General features: G+C 50.4%; 1 protein-coding gene across 3 annotated transcripts in view; it reads right to left on the bottom strand.

Moving 5' to 3' along the window:
* EYA2 (EYA transcriptional coactivator and phosphatase 2) overlaps window positions 1-21,355 on the bottom strand; it is a 264,061-nt gene that overhangs the window by 64,862 nt on the left and 177,844 nt on the right. For all 3 annotated transcript variants that reach the window (XM_086702381.1, XM_086702383.1, XM_086702382.1), the window contains one exon: window positions 15,376-15,459. In XM_086702381.1, the coding sequence (XP_086558507.1) occupies window positions 15,376-15,459 (84 nt within the window). The remainder of the gene's footprint in view (window positions 1-15,375; window positions 15,460-21,355) is intronic.

Here is a 21,355-nt window from a genome sequence, read left to right as displayed (position 1 = left end):
TGAAAGAAAAACCGAGTTCTGCTGACGTTGCTTGAGGCTCTGGATCCAGCCATGCCTGAAGCCAACAGACCCTTGAACATTTTATAAGAGCCAGTGAATTCACTTTTCTGCTTAAGTCAGCTTGAGTTGGGTTTCTGTTACTTACAACTGAAAGCAAACTGATTTGATGGCTGATTATGGGGCACATTGAATGTGCTGTGCTAGAAAGTAGGGATACAGACACAGCATCCTTGCACTTTAGAGGCTAAAGTCGAGTTGGGGAGAGAGACAAGTAATGAGGTGATGAAACATCCAGTGATACATGCTGTAGGAGGGGGCAAGTGCAGGGTGCTAAGGGAACACACGGGAGGGATGCCTAACTCAGGACAGTCAAGGAAAGCTTCCTGGAGGCGGAGACATTCAGGATAAGACCTGATGGCTGAGTGAGCATTAGCTGGGCAAATGGTGGCAAGTGAGAAAAGCATTCCTGGAAGAGGGAACAACATGGACAAAGGCCTGCAGTTTCTTTGGGTACCAGCAAGGCTGTAGCCTAAAACATCCACTGGGGAGTCTCAGAGCTGAGGCAGGAGAGGACAGAAGGAGCTAGGTCTAGACGGGTCTGGAAGCCAACCCACAGAGTTTGGACTTCATCCTGTTTTTTTGTTTTGTTTTGTTTTTTTTGGAAGAGAGAGAGGACGAGAGAGAGGGAGGGAGAGAGGATCCAAAGAAGGCTCTGTGCTGACAGCCGTGAGCCCGATGCGGGGCTAGAACTCATGAGCCGTGAGATCATGACCTGAGCCGAAGTTGGCTGCTCAACCGACTGAGCCACCCAGGGGCCCCTGGACTTCATTCTGTGAATGAGGCACCAAAGCCAGCAAGACTGACAGAGACTGAGCAGGTCACTTCAATCAACCACACGGCCCAAGTGACACACACACGGCCTTGTTGTCTTTTGTTCTCCAACTCCTGTTGGAGTTGGAAATGTTTAACTTTCCTTTTCACTCTTCCTGGAGACAGACAACAGTGCAAGGGAGAGTCATGACAACGGATATTTGGCCTGGGGCGACAGGGAGTGGTGGGGACTGTGGCAAACTGGAGCCCAGCTGGCCCGTTTACAGGAGCGGCTGCCATGAAGCTCCAGCCAAGTGATGCCACGTGGGACTGTGGATCATGGCCAGACCTTCTGATTTTTCAAGAGGACCCAGAAATCTGAATTTTTACGTGAAATCTCCCCATTTCCTATTTTTTAAATTTTTTAACGTTTATTCATTTTAGAGAGAGAGACCGAGCACGGGCAGGGAAGGGGCAGAGAGAGAGGGAGACACAGAGTCCGAAGCCGGCTCCAGGCTCCGAGCGGTCAGCACAGAGCCCGACGCGGGGCTCGGACCCACGAACCGTGAGATCGTGACCTGAGCCGAAGTCGGATGCTTACCTGACTGAGCCACCCAGGTGCCCCTGAAATCTCCCAAATGTAAATGCTGCAACTAATTTTAAAAATGCAACAAAAAAGATGGCTGAGAGTCCCTCCCCCCGCCGCCACCATGATGTCCGGCATAGAGAGTGGCTGGTTGGGATGGAGGTTTGAAAGTTGGCCCTAGAACTGGGGGCTTCTTGGTGATTGGCTGTAGCCTGCTTGGAGGGGCCGGGTGGGGGGCCCAGAATGGTCTTTGGAGCTCTGGTCTGATTCCTTCTCTGCTGCTTACTAGCTTGGCGGTCTGGGGTGGTGTCCTTCTGCGCAGAATGGGGATCACCACATCTGCCTTCGTGGGTTTGTCTTGAGGACCAAGGGTCTGACTCGTGACCCAGTGCCATGCACGTGGGGGAAAGGTTTATAGCTTTTATCCCTATAGTTGAAGGCTTCTGGGTATGGGTTATAGGACAGACTGAAAGTCACCATAAAAGTAAATACCTTTTTTTTTTTTTTTTTAGCTCTTGCATACATACATTTGACAATGAGCAAAATGAGCGACTTCCTCGAAAACCACAAACTACCGCAACTCGCCCAGGATGAGCGAGCAGCAAGCATTAAAGGGATTGAATTCATGGCTGGAAACCTCCCGAGAAACAAAATCCCCAGGTCCAGATGGTTCCACTGCAGAATTCTACCAAATTAGCACCGATTCTCCGCAGCCTGTTCCGGGAAACAGAAGAGGAGACGACACCCCCAACTCATCTTATGAGGCCAATGTGACCCTGACCCCAAATGAAGAGATTATTATTTTTTTTTTTAATTTTTTTTTTCAACGTTTTATTTATTTCTGGGACAGAGAGAGACAGAGCATGAACGGGGGAGGGGCAGAGAGAGAGGGAGACACAGAATCGGAAACAGGACCCAGGCTCTGAGCTGTCAGCCCAGAGCCCGACGCAGGGCTCGAACTCATGGAGCGCGAGATCGTGACCTGGCTGAAGTCGGACGCTTAACCGACTGCACCACCCAGGCGCCCCGAAGAGATTATTTTTTAAAGAGCCTCTAATTTTTCAAGTAAGAAATGTTGACCTTACCGCTCCAGGCAGCTGTGTCCCCTCCAAACCACCCACAGTGCCCTTCGGGAAAAGTCACCTGATTCTCAGACTCGTCGGTTGAGGTCAGTGGGGCAGGAATGTTACTCCAGTTTTACAGGGGAGCAAACACCTCTCTAGTTTGCAAATATTTCCATCAGCTCGAAAGAGAACCCCATACCCATGAGGCTATGGCTCCCTGTTCCCCACTCCCCTCTAGTCCCTGGCAAGCACCCGTCCCGTGTTCTACCTCTATGGATTTCCCGGTTCTGGATGTTTCGTATAAATGGAACCACACCATGTGTGTGCTGTGTCGGGCCTCTTTCACTTCGTGTCATGTTTTTAGGGTCGGCCCATGTGGAAGCATGGATCAGCACTCTGTGCCTTTATATGGCTGAAAAATATTCCAGTGTACGAACATCCGACTACGTGTTTATCCCTTTGTCCGTTGACGGGCATCTCCAAAGAGATTCTCAAGCCGCATATTTCTACTTTGAACTAGGCCCCGTGGGGGGACTTGGGTCAGAGCTTTCCCCCTCTGCCATCAGGAGGACCTACGAGTTCCTTAATTCACAGAGGAAGTGGGGGGGGAGCAGGCGTGGCAGTGGGTACCTCCTAAGGCCCTGTCAAAGTCAACCCCCCATCTAACCAAGCTGACACCTTCCTGCCGTCCCCCATGGGACACCCTCATTGCCGAAGGCCCGCGGGAATCCCAGCACTCCTTGGACAGCTCAAGAGCCCTATTGTTGGGGAATTAGTACCGTAAAAAGTGCAGGTGGGGCGATGGGGGAGGCAGCCTCCCAACCTGCTAGTTAAGCATAAGGGAAAATTGGTCCCATTATTTCGGCTTGCAGGGTGCCTAGGATTTTTTTTCACTCCTTATCATTGTGAGCACCAAACCCTATATTTACAGAAGACAAAGAGTGTCTTGCTTGAACCCAACCGACAATCTGTTGTAGGTTTCGCGTAGGAGATTTAAATCCCTTTTATTATTATTACTTTTTTTCCCCGCCCCCCCCAGATCCCCATCAACATTCACTGAAGGGTAGAACTAAAGAAGCACGGGGCGGGGGGAAAAGTTGGCAAAAGAAGTCTTGGGAAGCAGTCGGCGTTTGTTAAATCTGGTGGGCGGAAATCGGGGGTCTTAACCGGCTCGAGAACCCTCAGCCTAAGTTGACTCTGTAAGGAAATGGTCTCTCTCCAAGCAGCAGAGAGCACAGGGCTTCAAAGACAGTCTCTGCTAATGAGCACTTTTCTGACAACCCCAAACCATCTCTAAAATATATTTTATGTTGGAAATAATCCTTTAATGCTCTAAAATACATAAGGCACTTGGCAGGGAGGCACGCTGGCTCAGGGAAGCACTATTACAGGGGATTAAATCTACAAAGGGTACCATCCCCTGCCCACGGCCCCCCCCAACTGTCATTCACCTCTAGGACATCTTTCAAAGCATTTCCAGCCTCTTCCTCACCCACCCCCGCCAGAATGACAACCACAGATGTTTGCTTCCTGCCCTTCTGGAGGGACGGGAGCGGCTAACTAAGTCCCCATCTCTCGTCCTACCGAGAAAATAATCACCGCTCGAGAAGGCCAATCAAAGTCCTCATTTCTTTATTAGCCACAAAGATGAAATACCTTTCACTTCACTGAAAAGAGAGCTGGAGGGGGAAAAACAAAGATTTAAATACAAGGTTTAACCCCCAGTGGGGGAAAGAAATCTCCGACTTCCTCAGAAAATCCTTTCCAAATTGTATTCATCTTGACTTAATCCACATCTACCGAGTGAATTAGGCAGTATTTATTTTGAAAATCCATTTTATAGAGTTCCAAGGACTCTGTTTTCCTTGGGCAGGGCTGACTCCATTCCAGAGCTGGAGGCCGCTGCGAGGGCCCCGCCAGGCCTTTAAACTTCCAAGGTGCTGGCCTCACATGGCTAACACAGTGTAAATAAACACAGCTGAGCCCGGAGAAATTGGAAGGTTTTCTCATTAAAGAAATAAAATAAACAGATGTCCTTAAGCACTTTGGCTTGTGTTTGTCAAAGGATAGAAAGCTCTACATGTCTGAGCGACAGAGGTGAATTACAGCTACATCTCAAGGTAGATGGGGCAAAAAGAAAGGAAAGGAAAGAATCCGTGGTCCTCTGAATTAACTAATAGTCCTCCAGGGAGGGCCCTTTTGATTTGAACCGTAGCAACTTCTACAAATAGTTTTTAACTGCTGGGTCATAAAACCGGGGTTTTTTATTTCTTCTCAGTTTGTAAAGCAGTAACGGACAGGCTAAGCCGTGTATCGCCAACTGGATCTGATTGAATCCCGATGGCACTGCGCTGGGTATTGCATTCCGGAATCCGGGCCGGAATCACGTAATAACACCCGCTGAGGCGTGGGGGAAGGGCTGCGGCTGGTCGGAGGGGACAGGGGAGCCGTGGGAGGGAACGTGCGGGGAGTCAAGGACTGGCCGGGCCCGCTCTGCCCAGCCTCTTCCAGACGTACAGAGAGGCCGGCGGGCTGGCTGGATCCACCAGAAAAGTCGTCACCAAGTGAGTTCATGGCTTACATCTTGCTTCACTAATGTGTGAAGGAATCACTTGGGAGTCAAGTTTAAATGTCCTTTCTGGTTCATCTGGGACCCGAGACCCTGAATGTCTAAGAGCTCCCCGGCGATCGGTCCCTGGACCACGCTTCAGGTCGCCAAGAGGGCTTACGCTCGTGGCAACGGGGTTCTGGCAATGAGGAGTGGCCGTTCCTGTAAGAACCGATCGTGAAGAAGTCTGAACGTTCAGACCCCCCTCCGTGTCTCAGTTTGGGTCTCCCCAGAAGCAGACCCTGAGTCTAGGATTCAGGTGCGAGCAGTTTATCTGGGAGGGGCCGCTGGGAAGTTCTGGTGGCCCGGGAGGCAAGTGGGGCTGGGGGAAGGAAGTCCACGAGGGTGGGGACATCTGGGGGACGGTGAAGAACACCCCCAGAGTGCCACAGCTACTTGCAGGGGAAGGCCATCATGCCCACAGGAATGGGGAGGGCTGCGGGGGCCAAGGGTGGGGCGTTAACAGCGCCGCTCTAATGAAAATTCCGTCCTGGCCACTTACTAATGGTGAAGTGATGCGATTCCATCACCGAGCAATCCCAGTGAGAAATGAACCTCTTTGGCGTCCCGATGGCAAGCCCCGTGGTGCTATGAGCCATCGGGAGGGTGCTCAGACCTCATCAGGAAGGTCTGAGAGCGGACGCTGGGTGCAGGGCACTGCTTCCCTTCCAGCTGCTGGAAGAGGGGGTTGGTGGTGCCCTTGGGAGGGGCTTGAACCACGCGGAGTGAGCGGAGCTCCCAGCCACAGGAGATTCCCTAGACGGACGGTCACGGGGAAGGGGACAGCCTGCGTCTCTGAGACAGGGTGCTAAAGGCACAGTTTGGGACTCCTCGACGAAGCTTGGAGGTTGGCCGGAGGGAGCCAGGGACCGGCCATCTCTGCCCCCACACGTCCCGCACACCCTGGGCACAACCTGGCGTTGGTGGCTCACAAATGTAAATGCCTCCGGGGACAGAGGAAGCGCTGCACAGCCCGCCGTCCGGCCGCACGTGGAAGGCCCCACCCCGTGGGGGGTGCCGAGGTGCACACGTCCTGGCGAGGGGTCTCCACTCTCTGAAAACTCAGGTCTGGCGTTGCCAGGATGCCCCAGTTTTCAAGAGAAGTGAGACATCTAGATTTTTACAAGCATTTTCTTCTTTAATGTTTATTTTTGAGACAGAGAGAGCGAGAGAGAGCACGCAGGCCGGGGAGAGGCAGAGAGGAGGGTGGGGGACAGAGGATCCGACGTGGGCTCCATGCCGACAGCACAGAGCCCGACACGGGGCTCAAACTCACAGACTGTGAGATCATGACCCGAGTTGAAGTCAGGCGCTTAACTGACACGCGAGACATCCAGATTTTCATGAAAACTATCCAGATTTCAAAATACTGGCAATGAGTTGAGAACTTAAAGACATGCCAGGGGGCCAGAGTGCGCCTGTCTCTAGGCCACATTTGGCCCTGCCTTGCCCATCTGAAACCTCGAATCTCTTCAGACCGAGCGGGACACGGCCCTTTAAAGGGATGATGTGGAGGGAAAACCTGGATGGGATTGTGCCCAGGCAGCAGAGGCATCAAGGGCCACTGGGCTCCATCCCAGGTCCCCCACCTGCCAGAATGTCCCTGGCCCCAAGCCTGCCCTAGAGGGGCCACTTGTTCAATACTCCACCCATCATCTTGGCTCTGGGCAGATGCCAATAAACCCCCGTCTCGTCACATGCGCACGGCTCTCGGTTCCCTAGGGGGCAGGCACCCTGGAGTCTCATTTCTGCAGTGATTGCAAACCACGCGCACTTAGAACTCCCTGCCCGCAAGCTATTTACTTGTTTATTCAACAAACCTTTGTCAGCAGATATGCCCGGCTGCAGCTCACAGTCAAGCAGAAGAGTTCACTCCAGTGGCCTGAGAACATTCACATGGACCCCGGGGGACGCAGTTTAGGTGCATGGCTAAGAGCAGCGGGCCGCGTCCTGGCTTCTGTCCCTTCCAAGCTGGGTGACTGCGACTCCAGTCAGGCCACCTCTCAAAGCCTCAGTTTCTCCAGAAATGACTATAATAGGAGCCGCCATGCCTTACAGGCTTGTGGTGGGGATTCCGCCAGAGAGAACGTGTAAAGCTCCAGCAGTCCCTCAAGGGTGCTTGTCACAGCATTGTCCGTGCGGGTGGGGGCCTGGGGGAGCCTGGCTGTCCTCCTCGTGGGGAGGGGGAGGAGATAAGCGTGGAATTCAGGGCGTCGGTTACTTGCAGGGTTTCTGAAACGCAGCACTACGGACGCCTGGGGTCAGGTAAGTCCCTGGCGTGGGGGCATCCTGGGCACTGCGGGATGTTGGTTATGGCAGTGCCGGATGTCGCCTGGCGGCCAAGTCACCTCCAGTTGAGAACCACGGAGTCAGAACCCTAGGACTGGATGTACGGCTTCGTGGAAGATCAAAAAACCACAGAGCAGAGGGAGACGAGTGAGAAGCGTGGGGTATTTAAATACGGCCGTTTACATACATGCCCTAAACGTACAGGAACAAGCAATATGTATTTTCCAGGAAACCAGAATCGACAACAGTAAACTAGGGGGAGAGGGGAGGAGGAAGATCCACGTGGGTCTAAAAGGAAACACACGGGGCGCCTCGGTGGCTCAGTCGGTTGAGTGTCCGACTTCGGCTCAGGTCACGATCTCGCGGTCCGTGGGTTCGAGCCCCGCGTAGGGCTCTGGGCTGACAGCTCCGAGCCTGGAGCCTGTTTCCGATTCTGTGTCTCCCTCTCTCTCTGCCCCTCCCCCGTTCATGCTCTGTCTCTCTCTGTCTCAAAAATAAATAAACGTTAAAAAAAAATAAAAGATAAAAAAAAAAATAAAAGGAAACACGCATCGTACCCCCGTGAAACAAGAGAGGGGCTTCGTGTGCCCACAGAACACGAATAACTCAACATCTGCACGCGAGGCCCAACTTCTAAAACAAGAGGGTTCACAGCAGAGTGCTCGGCGTATGGCAAACTGTGCAAAAAAACCCAGAATTTGTTCAAGAGGAATTTGCTAGTTGGCAATAGGGGGTGGACAGGTCAGGGCCAGAAATGAGGACACCTCTACAGCCCAATGTTGGAGAAGAAGGATCCGTGTTGCATTCTTTATTTGCAGTTGGTTCTGCCCTCTACATATATCCAGACTCCCCTCACTCCACCCCTACCCCTCTGGTCCAAACAGCCAGCATCTTTCAGCTAGACTCTTGCAGTAGCCTGCTCACTGGTCTCCCTGCTTCCTCTGTTGCTCCCCTGTGGTCTACCCTCCCCAGGGGGGCAGCCAGAGGGATTCTTTAGAAATATAACTCAGACCCTGTCCTCTCTCTGGTCCAAGCTTCTATGGCTCCCACTTTAGAGCAAAAGCCCGGTGAGTTATTACCCTCCTCCTTGCTTGCTCTGCTCCAACCATGTTAGCTTCCTGGTTGTCCCTAAAATCCACCAGGCAAACTTCTGCCGCAGGGCCTTTGCACTTGCCGTTCCACTGCTCTTTTACCACATATCTATCTGTTCCTTTAAGTCTATTCGACATTCAGCTTCTCCATGAGGCCTCCTTCTCTGGCTGCTTTTCTCAAATTTAATTACAATCCCTCTCCTCTGAAATGCTTCATATACCTCAAAGAACACCATCAACCAAGGGAAAAAACCCAAGCGGGGAAAAAAAGGTATTTTCAACTCACATATCTGCCATTGCAAAATACTGCAAATCACATATATACCCAGCATATATAAAGAGCTCTCGGAAGTCTACGATAAAAAGTCGTATCAACCGATGAAGAAACGGGCAAAGGATCTGAACAGATACTTTTCTCAAGAAGATGTCACCAATGGCCAAGCAGTACATGAAAACACCCTTAGTCATCAGTCAACGTCATTAGTCATCAGGGACATGCCAATCAAAACCACCGTAACATCCCACTTCACCCCCACTGGGAAAACTACATAACCACCAAGACACTAACGAGTGTTGGGGACGAGGTGGAGAGATTGGAACCTTACACGCTGCTTAGGGGACCGTAAGATGGAGTGACCGCTCCGGAGGAGAGCCTGGCAGTTCCTCAAGATGTTCAGCCTGGAGTTACCATTCCCAGGCACGCACCTAAGAGAACTGCAAACCCCTGTCTGTGCAACATCTCACGCTCAAATGTTCACAGTGGCGTTATTCACACCAGCCCCAAGCCCAGCCGTCTGTCAACGCACGAACGGACAAAGAGTGGCACATCCCATACCATGGAGAATCCCCCGGCAACGAAAAGGAATGGAGAACTTGTACACGCAGTAACCGGGGTGGATCGAGAACACATGATGCCAAGTCAAGGAAGCCAGCCGCAAAAGACCACACGCTATGATTTTTTTTTTTTCCTAAGAAATGTTTAGACGGGACAAATCTATGGAGACAAAAAGTAGATTAGTGGTTGCCAGGGACGGGGCGGAGGTGGGGGGAGGTGGGGAAATAGGGGGTACCTGCTGAGGAGCACGGATTTCTCTTTGGGGTGATGAAAATGTCCCACAATTACACGCTGCTGATGGTTGTGCAACTCTGACATGCTGAAAACCACCGAATTGTACAGACTGAAACGTACAGGTATAGCACGTGGAGTATATCTCAAGAAAGCTGTTATTATTATTATTATTTTTTTTTTAAACGTTTTTTATTTATTTTTGAGACAGGGAGAGACAGAGCGTGAACAGGGGAGGGTCAGAGAGAGGGAGACACAGAATCCGAAACAGGCTCCAGGCTCTGAGCTGTCAGCACAGAGCCCGACGCGGGGCTCGAACTCACGGACAGCGAGATCATGAGCTGAGCCGAAGTCGGCCGCTCAACCGACTGAGCCACCCAGGCGCCCCAAGAAAGCTGTTATTAAAAAGCACACACAACTGGTCCTGGAGTTGAGTTTCCCATCGGTACTGAGCTGTCTCGAAGGCAAGGCACAAAAGGAAGAGACCGGGGGGACCCACGCTGATTAATCCCCCTTAAGAGTCCCTTCCTGGCCACAGGCAAAGAAAGGCTCCCGAACACCTTGCATCTGCCTAATCCGGGCTGGAAAAAAAAGTTCGGGGCCTCACGGGAGCCCGGTGGGAGGAGGAGAGGTGAGGGGAGAGGCAGCAACTGCGGGCTCCTCCAGCTCTCTAGGGAATTTCTAATGGATCCACAAGATGGGGGAAGGTGCTCTGCCAAAGGGACGCTCTGGCACTGAGCACTGGGTATGAAGAGATGGAAAGGAAGTGGACAGACGACAGCCTCGAGCAGCACATGCCTCTGATTGGGAACAGGAAGAGAGCCCAGTTTCTGTCTGAAAATTCAAACGCTCTGTTTTGAGTCAGGCCTTAATCATTTGAGCTCTGTTGCCCTTATTTCCCTAAGTAAACAGCAAGTTACCCCTTTGGCTGGGACCACAATTGGCATGGTTTCTGCTTCCCGTGCAGTGCTCAGTGTCATGGCCACAAGCAGGGAGCTGCTGGTCCTTGGCACGGATGTACAAGGTGTCTTGGCCTGTACCTGTCCTCACCCTCTCTGGAAAGAGCACTTCGGTCTCCCTTTGGGAAGCGTCCCTCTCCCACTCCATCCATTCGGCTGGGATGGAGCTGACCCGCTCCTCCACCCTCTCTGGCCGTGGGCTCTTGATCTAGGCTGGGGCTTGATCTAGGCTGGCGAATCAGAGCCCCAGAGGTTAGGCCGATGAGATTCAAGCCTGAGAGTTGTGCTGGAATTTGGGAAGTAGGTCTCCTTTTTTGGATGGGATTGCTGACAGAGAGTCGCTGTATGGAGGAAGTCGGCTGAGGGATGCAGAAAGACCAAGCCTCGAGAATGCTGCTTGTGCTCCTGGATCCAGCCCAACCTGAATTCCAAGTCCCTCCGAGTTTTTCAATTATTGCGATCCAATAAATTCCCTTTGTAGCTTAAACGCTCTACAAAGTGCTTCAAATTGAGTCCTGCTTTGCCACCAGCTGTTAGTAATGAGTTCCACGTAGCTGTAGCTTCTGGGAAAGCACAAAGAGAAAGAGTCGTGGGCCAAAAGTCAAGGCTGCGTATTTTGTTTCTATTATGAGTACCTTGACTCCATAACCTCCCTGTGCCTTAGTTACTCTGTCTGCAAAATGCGGTTCATACTTCTGTTCCTCTAGGGTCCTCTACACTTCTCTCACTTCCAAGTTTATTGCTGTAGCCCAGATCTCTCTTTGGAGCTACAGATACAGTTGCCCTCTAGGTTCTTTTTCCTCAACATTTTTCCCTTTCATTGTTCTTCCTCTTATTACATGGTGCTCCGTGCTAGGAAACGCTAGCTCTCCTCCAGTATCCACTTTTCCTTTCTCCCTCTCAGAATAACAGAATCCCTGAACTTGAATGGTGCATGTGACAAGACTACATCTCCCAGATTCCCTTGCGGCTATATGTGGCCACGTGATCAAGTTCCAGCCAACAGAACGTGAAAAGAAATGACAGGCACACATTCCGAGTCTGGCCCTTAACAGAGAAGGGGAAAAATAAGATAAAGAGGGGTAAATTCTCCTTTTCCTGCTCCCCCTTCTCGCTGGCTGGGATGTACACGTGGGGGGCGAGCTATGTTTTATTTTGCCAATGAAGGCAACTTCTAGGGAAGGCAGAGAACAAAGAGGGCCTTCGTGCCTGGTGCTGTGTAGGAGTCTTACTGGCTTGAACTGCTTACACCTGGACTGCTAGCTGGACGAAGTCAACAATCTTGCTTAAGCCACGGTCACTCTGGGTCCCTCTTGGAGTGGCTGGATTTAGCAAATTAAAAAAAAAAAAAAATACTCCCCACCTAGGGGAGAGCGGTGGGGGGAGGGTGGGGTGAATTCTAGAACAGGAGTGAACGTGGCACAGGGGACTTGGATGCTCCAAGAGCTTCTCATCTGTTTCCCCTGGACATCCTGGGGGCACAGAGGCAGACAAGTGAGCCTGAAAAATGACTCTCACTCTCTCTGGGCCTCAGTTTCTCCTTCTGTACTACGGAGAGTAACCGGCCATGTTGGTCTCCTAGGTCCCTCCAACTCCGACCTTCTGTGGTTCTGAAATTCTAGGATAGACGCTGAAGTCAGAGGCCAGTGGGGCCAGGGAGGGTCCCATAAGTGGGTTAAACAGGCCAAGGGGGCCTGTGGGGTGGGCTGCACAGGGTACCCCCCCCCCCAAGAGGCCAGTCGCTACTCAGCTCCCATCGATGGCTGCCACATGAAAATGCAGGATTGCCAGATTCTCTAATTTTTTTTTTTCAATGTTTATTTATTTTTGGGACAGAGAGAGACAGAACATGAACGGGGGAGGGGCAGAGAGAGAGGGAGACACAGAATCGGAAACAGGCTCCAGGCTCTGAGCCATCAGCCCAGAGCCCGACGCGGGGCTCGAACTCACGGACCGCGAGATCGTGACCTGGCTGAAGTCGGACGCTTAACCAACTGCGCCACCCAGGCGCCCCGATTCTCTAATTTTTCAAGAAGAGTTGGAAATCTGGACTGTTTGGGTCCGTGCAATCTCCCGATTTTTAAATGTTGGCAACAAATTCACATTTTTTCAAACACTCTAGGGGCCAAACAAAAATGTCCGCAGGCTGAATTTGGTCAGAGGCCACCAGCTAGGCGTTTTTTGTTTGGATACTATTTTCCTTCCTTCCTTCCTTCCACAAATATTTATTTGATGCCTTCTAAGTGGGGGCACTGTTCTATGCGCTGGGGATAAAGCAATGAACCAAATGGGCAAAAAAAGAAAAAAAAAAAGTGCCTGTCATCATGTAGCTTTTCTAGAGGATCGTCCTGACTTAATCATGCAACAAATATTTATTGAGCAATTCTGGCCCGTGCATCGTTTGGCTGAGTGGGTAAAAAAATGTTCATGGGCCCTGCCCTTGTGGTACATATAGCCTAGAAGGGAGACACACAGTGAGTGCATAATTATAGATGAAAAACACAGTTATGGGGAGAGCTGTGCTTTAGATAAAGGTTAGCCAACTCCTCTCGAAGGAAGCTACATTTAAAATGAGAACTGGGGCGCCTGGGTGGCTCAGTCGGTTAAGCGTCAGACTTCGGCTCAGGTCATGATCTCACTGTCGGAGTTCGAGCCCCGCACTGGGCTCTGTGCCTGGAGCCTGCTTCAGATTCTGTCTCCCTCTCTCTCTACCCCTCCGTTGCTCACGCTCTGTCTCTCTCTCAAAAATAAATAAACGTTAAAAAAAAAAATAAAATGAGAACTGAAAGACAAGTAAGACTCATGCTAGTAAAACAACATGCTAGAACATTCCAGAGTATAGCAGAGGCTTCCAGGGTGCTCCTTCCCCACATCCTCTCAGCTGTTGCCATTCCTGTGGGTGCAGAGGCTTTCAACTGTTAGTCTCAAGGTTCCCTGCTGGAGGGCTTTCTCAGGGGCAGGCCCGAAGTGCAGGGAGGTAATCCCCTAGGGAAGCCCTTAAGCTATGATGGAAGGGAAGTGGCAGAGAAATATCCCAGCACCCTCACTCCTGGCGGGTCAGCTCGGAGGTGTGTTCTACAGAGTCTCCCAGGGGTCCCCGGTGGGACTGAGCCCCGGTCACCTGCAGCGGTAACTTGTATGGGCTGCCTTCCCTTCCCATCTCACTTTTCCACTCCGCATCCGGCCTTTCCTGGGAGAAACCCAGCAGAGATGGGAGGGTAGGTGGCTGGTTTGAGGACAGAAAGCACTTTAGGATGAGAGGCAGGAAACAGGGCTGCAGAGGGGGGCAGGAGCCTGCTCACGAACAGCCTTGGGAGGGATGTGACACGACCAGGTTTGTATTGTAGGATGGTCCCTCTACAGGCGGCTATAAAGGACAAGCACCACAGCTGGACGTGAACGTGGCTGGGCTGAGGTGGTACGGCTGGAGAGAGGCAGCTGGCAGTGAGGGATGACAAGGGGGCATGGGCTCTGGCCTCTGCCCTGGTCTCGAGGACGCCCACAGTGTGGTTTCAGGAACGGTGGCGAGACACGGACACAAAAACCATCCCCATGATGACAAAGCCCTACACAACCCGCGAGAACCCGACCGTTACCCGCAGCCGCAGAACTTGACAGGGGGCCGTCTCTAAGGGCAAGACGAGTGAAGGCAAGCCTTTCAGGGGGCAGTGACTTTACCGGGGTGGTTCGGAAAACGCTTTAGCCCAGACCTAGTGGGTAACCCGCTACGATAGCCCCTGCGGGACGGCTCAACTTTTTGCAACGCCGGCCAGTCCGGTCTGGTGTCCTTTCGGCAGTTCTCGACTCCGCCACCCTCTGCCTAAGCCGTGCTCTGTCCAAGAACGCACGCCGGATTTCCCGCAGGCCCTGCTAGACGTATTAACGGCATTCCTACGTGGCAAGAGATTTCTGCACCACCAACACCATTTTTATATTCTTTACAACACAATGGCAGATGATAAATCTATCTTGCTAATTACACATCCAGCTTGTTATAAGCCCCATAAAAAACACGAGCAGCTGGAAAAGCCATGAGGTGATGTCAAATCATATTTCTGGCCTCTAAACAGAAACAGAAATATTTTCCAGGCGCTGGCGAGTCTCACGGTTCCTACCCGTGCATGGACGCAGCTGCCAGCAGGTTGCTCACCTCAGATGAGATGATAGCTTTTGCCTGTTCTCGGAATCCCTGTCCCTCCACCCAACCCCCCGCCCCCCCAACCGGCCTCCCCGGGGAGACGGCATCCACATGTGGTTTGCCAGGAAGCCCGCAGGACGGATGCACAGAATCGGCAGGGTTTGGGTCTTAGCAGCTGGGTTCGTTTTTGCATTATGAAGGTGGTTTCAGGGTTTCTCCCATTCACCACCCGGCAGCCCATAGCATCTGCCCAGAGTTCTAACCGGATGGTTCCCCGACATAATCTGTCGGTGACAGATTGGCCAAGCTGTCGTGAAGGTCCACGCCGGAGCTGACAAAACGCCTGCCCCTTGTCTCAGAAACACGGAAGGAAGATGAAATTCATCTGCCGGAGACGATAAGATAAACAACAGGGAACAAGGAAAATACTTTGCCTCGTTTTTTAGCTAAAATTACTGTTTTTGGCTGCAGTGTATCAGACTAAGAGCTTATATCCAATCAAGTGGATGCTGAACGCTTCGTGGGTTGGAAGAAAGGCATGGGGGACGACAGGAGGGGAAGCTAATTAAATTTTCACATGTCGAGGGAAAATTCCATAGGAGCTCTCAAACCCAGACTGACCCAGAGGGGTAGCTTTTGTTGGAGAAGCCGCCTCATAAACTGCCCCCACAATTCCCAGGACAAACCAGCTGGACAGACTGTCATGTTGGGGAAAAAAAAAAAAAAAAAGAAACAGAGAGAGAAGACACAACATGGATTCTTACCTTCCCGTATCTGGATGCAAAAGTCCCGGTGAGTAAGGAGTGAAAAATAATTATCGTTTCATCCAAATCCCACACGAACACACGCTGTGATGAAAAAGAGGAAGACAAATGGATTTGCTTGCATCTGACTTAATGTCTGCAGAAATCAATTCCCTGGGAGGAGAAAGAAATCTTGAAAACCATTATCTTTAAGTTATAAAACATGTGACTCACCGATGTGTCACTGGGTCCCCATCCAACTTCAGCCGTGTAAAGGGTATTCTGAGGGCCAATTTTGGGCTCCTATCAAACCCTCAGATGCCAGAACCAAGAAGCCTGTTCCTGCCTTCCACATAGAAGCTCAAAAGTGGAGGAGCTCAGTCCAAAAGCAACAATAAAAATCATATAACTCATTTGAAAAAATGAAGTACTACCATCTTACATTCACCCGCTCACCCTAAGCCTGACCACTTCTAAACACTCCTGTTTTTAGCAGTTCTGGCGATTACCTCCGTAACTCTAAGTAACGTACTTATGCCTTTTTACTTACTGACTGGCCGACGTGAGACAACAGCTCTTGACTCAGTAATGTGAAAGATGAGGGTTTAGCTTATGGCGATCTCCCGCATTTCTCTAGGATGTTACGCTTTTCACGTAGGTGAGCCCCTCGACTTCTAAGACCATCCGCTTTGGACACTCTCCCGGGCTGACGCAGTAAATCCCACATGGAAGGCGGTTGTCGTGTTCTCGCCCTTTCCCCCCACCTCCTCCCCTCTCTGTCATTTAGCGGCATTAGGCTTACTTTTGCACTCCCACCGTGGATAAACCGATTCGTGTGCTTGGTTTCATAGAGGTACTTTGATCTTCTGTGCTCTGTTTCTATGTTGATTTTCAAGGTTGGTAAACAGTGAAGGGCATGCACATCTCTCATCACCTGTAGAGCCAAGTACCATGTTGGGATTCACCTCTTTCTCTGTGTGTCCAACGTCCTAACCCCAGAGCCACTTTCAGGAGACTGTTTCTACCACGAAGGTCATGTCCTTCCCTGTGCTCCTTCCCGATGAAAAACCACGGCATATCCCAGTTTGTTCTACAGAGGAACCGTGCCTGTCTGGAATAACTTTTTGTTTTTGCAGGAGTTTATGAACTGCTTTAATTTTTGTCTCATTTCCAATGATGTGCTTTCGTTAGAGTCTCAAATTCGGCCACACCCGCTGTAGCAAAGAGGTTCATCCTCAGTGACAGAATGCTCCAATGTGGCCTGGGTCATCTTCAGGCTTGCTGCATAGGTAGCATCCTGAGACTTCCTTATACTGCATTTCCGGACGAGATCGACTGTTTCCTGGAACCCAGGTCTCTCTTGGTTTTCTTCCTTGTTTTGCTTGAGTATATCCTGAAGCTGCTTCTTCTGAAAGGGTGTCTGGAAAGTAACCGTGCTGAATTCCTACCTTTCTGATCTATCTTCATTTTGCTCTATGGTACCCGTGGGTACAGAATTCCAATTGGAAAATAAAGTCCTCTGGATGTTTGAAAGAATTCCTCCATTATCTCATAGTGTCCCGTGTGACCGACGGGGAGTGTAATGTTAACGGACCTTTAGTCCTTCGTAGGTTTTGCTTTTTCACTCTTGTGGATATTTTTATTTTTTTTCCTTGTCCATCTTTTATTGTATTTATTTATTTTTAGTATCATTTATTGTCAAGTTGGCTAACATACAGTGTGGACAGCGTGCTCTTGGTTTTGGGGGTAGATTCCGGTGATTCATCGCTTACATACAACACCCAGTGCTCGTCCCAACAAGTGCCCTCCTCAATGCCCATCACCCATTTCCCCCTCTCCCCTGCTCCTTACCATCAGCCCTCAGTTTGTTCTCTGTATTTAAAAGTCTCTTATGGTTCGCCTCCCTCCCTCTCTGTTTGTAACTAATTTTTTCCCATTCACTTCCCCCATGGTCTGCTGTTAAGTTTCTCAAGTTCCACGTATGAATGAAAACATGACATCTGTCTTTCTGACTGACTTATTTCACTCTGCAGTAATACCTTCCGGTACCATCCACGCTGTTGCAAATGGCAGGATTTCATTTTCTCATTGCCAAGTAGTATTCCATTGTATATATAAACCACATCTTCTTTATCCATTCATCAGTGATGGACATTTGGGCTCTTTCTCTGGGATATTTTAAGATCTTTTCTTTATACATGCAGTCCTCAAGTTCCGTGAGGATAAACCTAGGTATGGTCTTTCTTCATTCATACTGTTCAGCACCTAAGCATTTTTGATCTTATTTCTTTACATGAAGACAGTCAAATTAGACCTTTTTGATTGATATTGCTTGTACTTTAAGAAAAAATATTTTCTAGAATTTTGTCTTTTTGATCTGTGTTCGGGGAGATTTCTTAAACGTTTTCTTCCAACCCTTCTATTAAACTTCTGATTCTGTCATTTAAAAATTTCCAATGACTCTTTGTCTCTGAGTATTTCCTTCCGAACAGCCCCCACTGCATATTTTATAGATGCAAGAGCTCCCTGGATCTTTACAAGAAAACTGCTCAGAGTTTTCCAAAGTTCTTTTCTGGTTTTTAAATTACCTGTCATGTATCCTATTAACTTATTTTGGCCCTTATCTTTCACACTGTTGCTTTCTGTCATTTTCCGGGGATCACGGTCTTTAAGGGCAAAGGGCCTGACTGACTGCGTGTGTAGCTGGTGTTGGTAGCAGGGGGCCCGATGCACCTACTCAGTCTGCTATCTTGAATGGGCCACCCTTGAAACCTCTCTGGAGGTGAACGGCTGTACTTAATTTAAACATGGGCATTCGCCATGCCTTTAACAGAAGGGTGGTCTCTAGGAGGAAAAGGTCAGTTAGTGCAAGGGTTTTCAAGGCACTTGGCAGATCTGAGTGTGACTTTGTGAGTTTTTTGGTCATTTATGTGTGTGTATGTCACAGTATTAAGTATAGTTCTTATTACGGGTCATGGTAAAAAAAAAAGAGATTTGAAAACTATTGTTTTTAAGGAGGGCTTCTGGGTTTCAATGGCTAAGTCCCAATTTATCTGAACTCAATTGGATCGGGAGCCACTGTGGCTGGTTTGTTAAACGTCTGACTTTGGCTCAGGTCATGATCTCATGGTTAGTGAGCTCGAGCCCCATGTCAGGCTCTGTGCTGACAGCTCAGAGCCTGGAGCTTGTTTTCAGATTCTGTGTCTTCCCCTCTCTCTCTGCCCCTCCCTTGCTTATGCAAGCTCTCTCTCTCTCTCTCTCTCAAAAATAAATAAATGAACTTAAAAAAAATAAATGAACTTAGTCGGATCAGTTAAACCGAGAGATTTTGGTAAGGGAATTAAAAAAAAAATCAGTGAGTATTTTCAAACTGAATGCAGACCCCATTCATTTATCTACAACATAGCCTCTGAAGAAGAAAGTCTGCCCCCCTCCCTACCACTCTGTTCCCCTGCCTTAGATCCTTGGTGGGTAAGTTCCGGGTGGCTGCTTTGCAGTGACCCTCCCCCCTAGCCCATCATGGTTTGGGCCAGGGAGAGCCCCAATCCCAACTGGGCCAGAGGCTTTTCCTTGGAAACTTGAAATCAGAACCCAGAAAGGCATTCACCATCTTTGGGTGGCTGTTGGAGGCCGCACAATCGGAAGGGCAGGGAGGGCCAGTCTGCAGGGAGCGTGGCACAGAGGGGTGAGAGATGGAAAGACCACCCCACACTTTGCCAGGACCTGGTTTCAGACGGAAACAGAGGGAGGCTGGAGGAGGGCAGAGCCCAGGAACCAGCGCCTGTGCGGGCTGAAGACATTACGGTTGGGCATCCGGGCACCTGCACTGTAGTGCGTGTGGAGAGAAGGCGCACACGCTTTTCCTCTTGCCCCGTCTTCCTTCTGGTTCCAGCATCTTGCTGACACTCCGCTCTTCCCACCTTGGGGAAGAGAATCTCTGTATCCCTAAAATAAATTCTGCTTTTCCACTTAAGCTAGCTCACGTGGGGTTCTGGCACCTGCGGTCGATGGAGTTTAACTAATATACGCTCAGAATTTCCCTCCTTTCCACTTCTCCCACGTCGTTTCTCTCTCGTGGGCTTCAGTCATTAGCAAAACTGCCAAAGCCTTAGGAGGTGCGATGTGGTGCTAACCCTCCATGCTGACATTAAGCACAGAAGTGAAACACAGCTCACACCTTTTCAACGGCTCTCGCCCAGTGGTACTTTCCTCTGGAATCGAGAAGCAGCTGTTTCCAGAATAACGTCGCCCCGTAATCCCTGACTTCCATGCCACCCCCACTGCCTTCTCAGTTCAGTGGAAAAATGTCTCTCCACCCCCATCAAGAGCAGAAGCCGTGTTAAGTGACCGAACAGTAGAAAAAACGACAACAACAACAACAAGACATCCGTGTGTGTGCCACCCTCTGATTTCCACAGATCCCGCAAATTGAAGCTGTAGGAAACCCTCGGGAAAATGGGAGGCAGGAAACCGAAGGACGACCGGAGGCACACAAATTCTCTTCTGGTCTTTTGCAAAGGCCTAAGTCCTGCTGAGGGGATGCTGCAAAGTCCCTCGGTGTTGGAAGGAGAGGGCTCTAAGAATTAGAGGAAAAGCAAGAACAAATCCCTTGGCCTAAGAGTGGTCCCATGAGCAGTGGGAACGCTTGCTCCGTGGCGGGTCCGCAGGGGGTCAAGTTCTCAGCCTGGGTGGCCGCTGGAATACCTCAGGCGGCTGACCAAGGGGAGGAGACGAGAGTGGTATTCAAAATACGCGGCACCTTCTGGGACAGCCGGAACAGACGCTGGCCATAAACAAGCCCTACCAGCGAACGCTGGCTACATCTCAAATCCCCTGGTGGTGGCCATTTGTGCTTGGGCCCCCAGCATCCGTCCCTGTCTGATAAGAGCACCCTGGTTTTCTTTTCTGTTGTCTTGGTGGGGCTGTCGATCAAGGGTGAGCCCAAGACCCGAGTCAGGCCAGTGGAGGCTGTCTCCTTGGAATCAGACATTGAGTGAACTGGCGTTAGAATCGCGCGTGGTTTACTCTCCAGCAGGGGCCGGCACCCAGAAGGTTCCCTAGATTCCTTGGTCTTTGTTACAGCTGTTTCCAACCTTGGTTTTATCACTTCCCCCCTCCATGTTGTTGTGCCCTCCCGGTAAATTCGCATTTGCTTAAGTAACCAGAACTGGTTTCTGTCGCTTGCAACCAAAGGATTGTATCTCATGCTCCAAGGTTCTGGTCCTCGACGAGGATTTCAACGCCCAATGTATGGCATGGACATGCCAGAGAAGGGCTGGGCTCTCACGGGCCACGGCAGGTACTGACAAGGAGGAAGGAAGCAGCCATCACCTCGAATCCTGGCCGTTACAGGGATCTGTTCTGTAGACCTGGTCTGTTCTGAGACCACCTGAGCCCTGAGATTCTCATACAATTCCAGGTAGAAGGGCCCCCCCCACCCATGACACTGCATTTCTTACCATCCTGATGGGATGGGGACTCAGAGTCAAAATCACAATGACTTTAAGGAGATGATGAAAATTGTATTTCTCAGCACATCTGAGTTTGTGGGCTGAGCCTCGTGGCTGCTGCATGAATTGTACAGGATTATGAACAGAGATGGGATGATGGTACATTTCAATTTCTTGGCCCGGACCCAGACTCTGCCAATACTACCCATATACGCATGGCACACTCAAGCCGATAGATCGGCCCTCCTATTATTTCTGCCTTTTGCAAAGTACAAACCGACGAACCTGCCTGTTTTTTTTTTTTTTCTCCCTAGATGTCTATCAGTTGCTTCCATCTGTTTTTTGGGCATCTGTTTTTCCTCTGTCCCCACTAGTACCCTTTCCCTTCTCTCATGTATGCTGTTCTTTTTTGTTTGTTTGGGACAATGCCAGTGGGTGACCAACGATCGATCCTACGCTTGGCTTTGTTAAAGACTGGCACATCCCTTAGACCAGCTGGGGCGGCACTCTGGAAATAACCTGGGGAGCTTTAAAATACCGATGCCTGGGTC

The sequence above is a fragment of the Puma concolor genome, chromosome A3 (genome assembly GCF_028749965.1).
Source record: "Puma concolor isolate L17-30 chromosome A3, mPumCon1.1.hap2, whole genome shotgun sequence".
Classification (NCBI taxonomy): domain Eukaryota; kingdom Metazoa; phylum Chordata; class Mammalia; order Carnivora; family Felidae; genus Puma; species Puma concolor.
The sequence above is the reverse complement of the archived record's forward strand: the minus strand, read 5'-3'. Positions and strand labels throughout refer to the sequence as shown.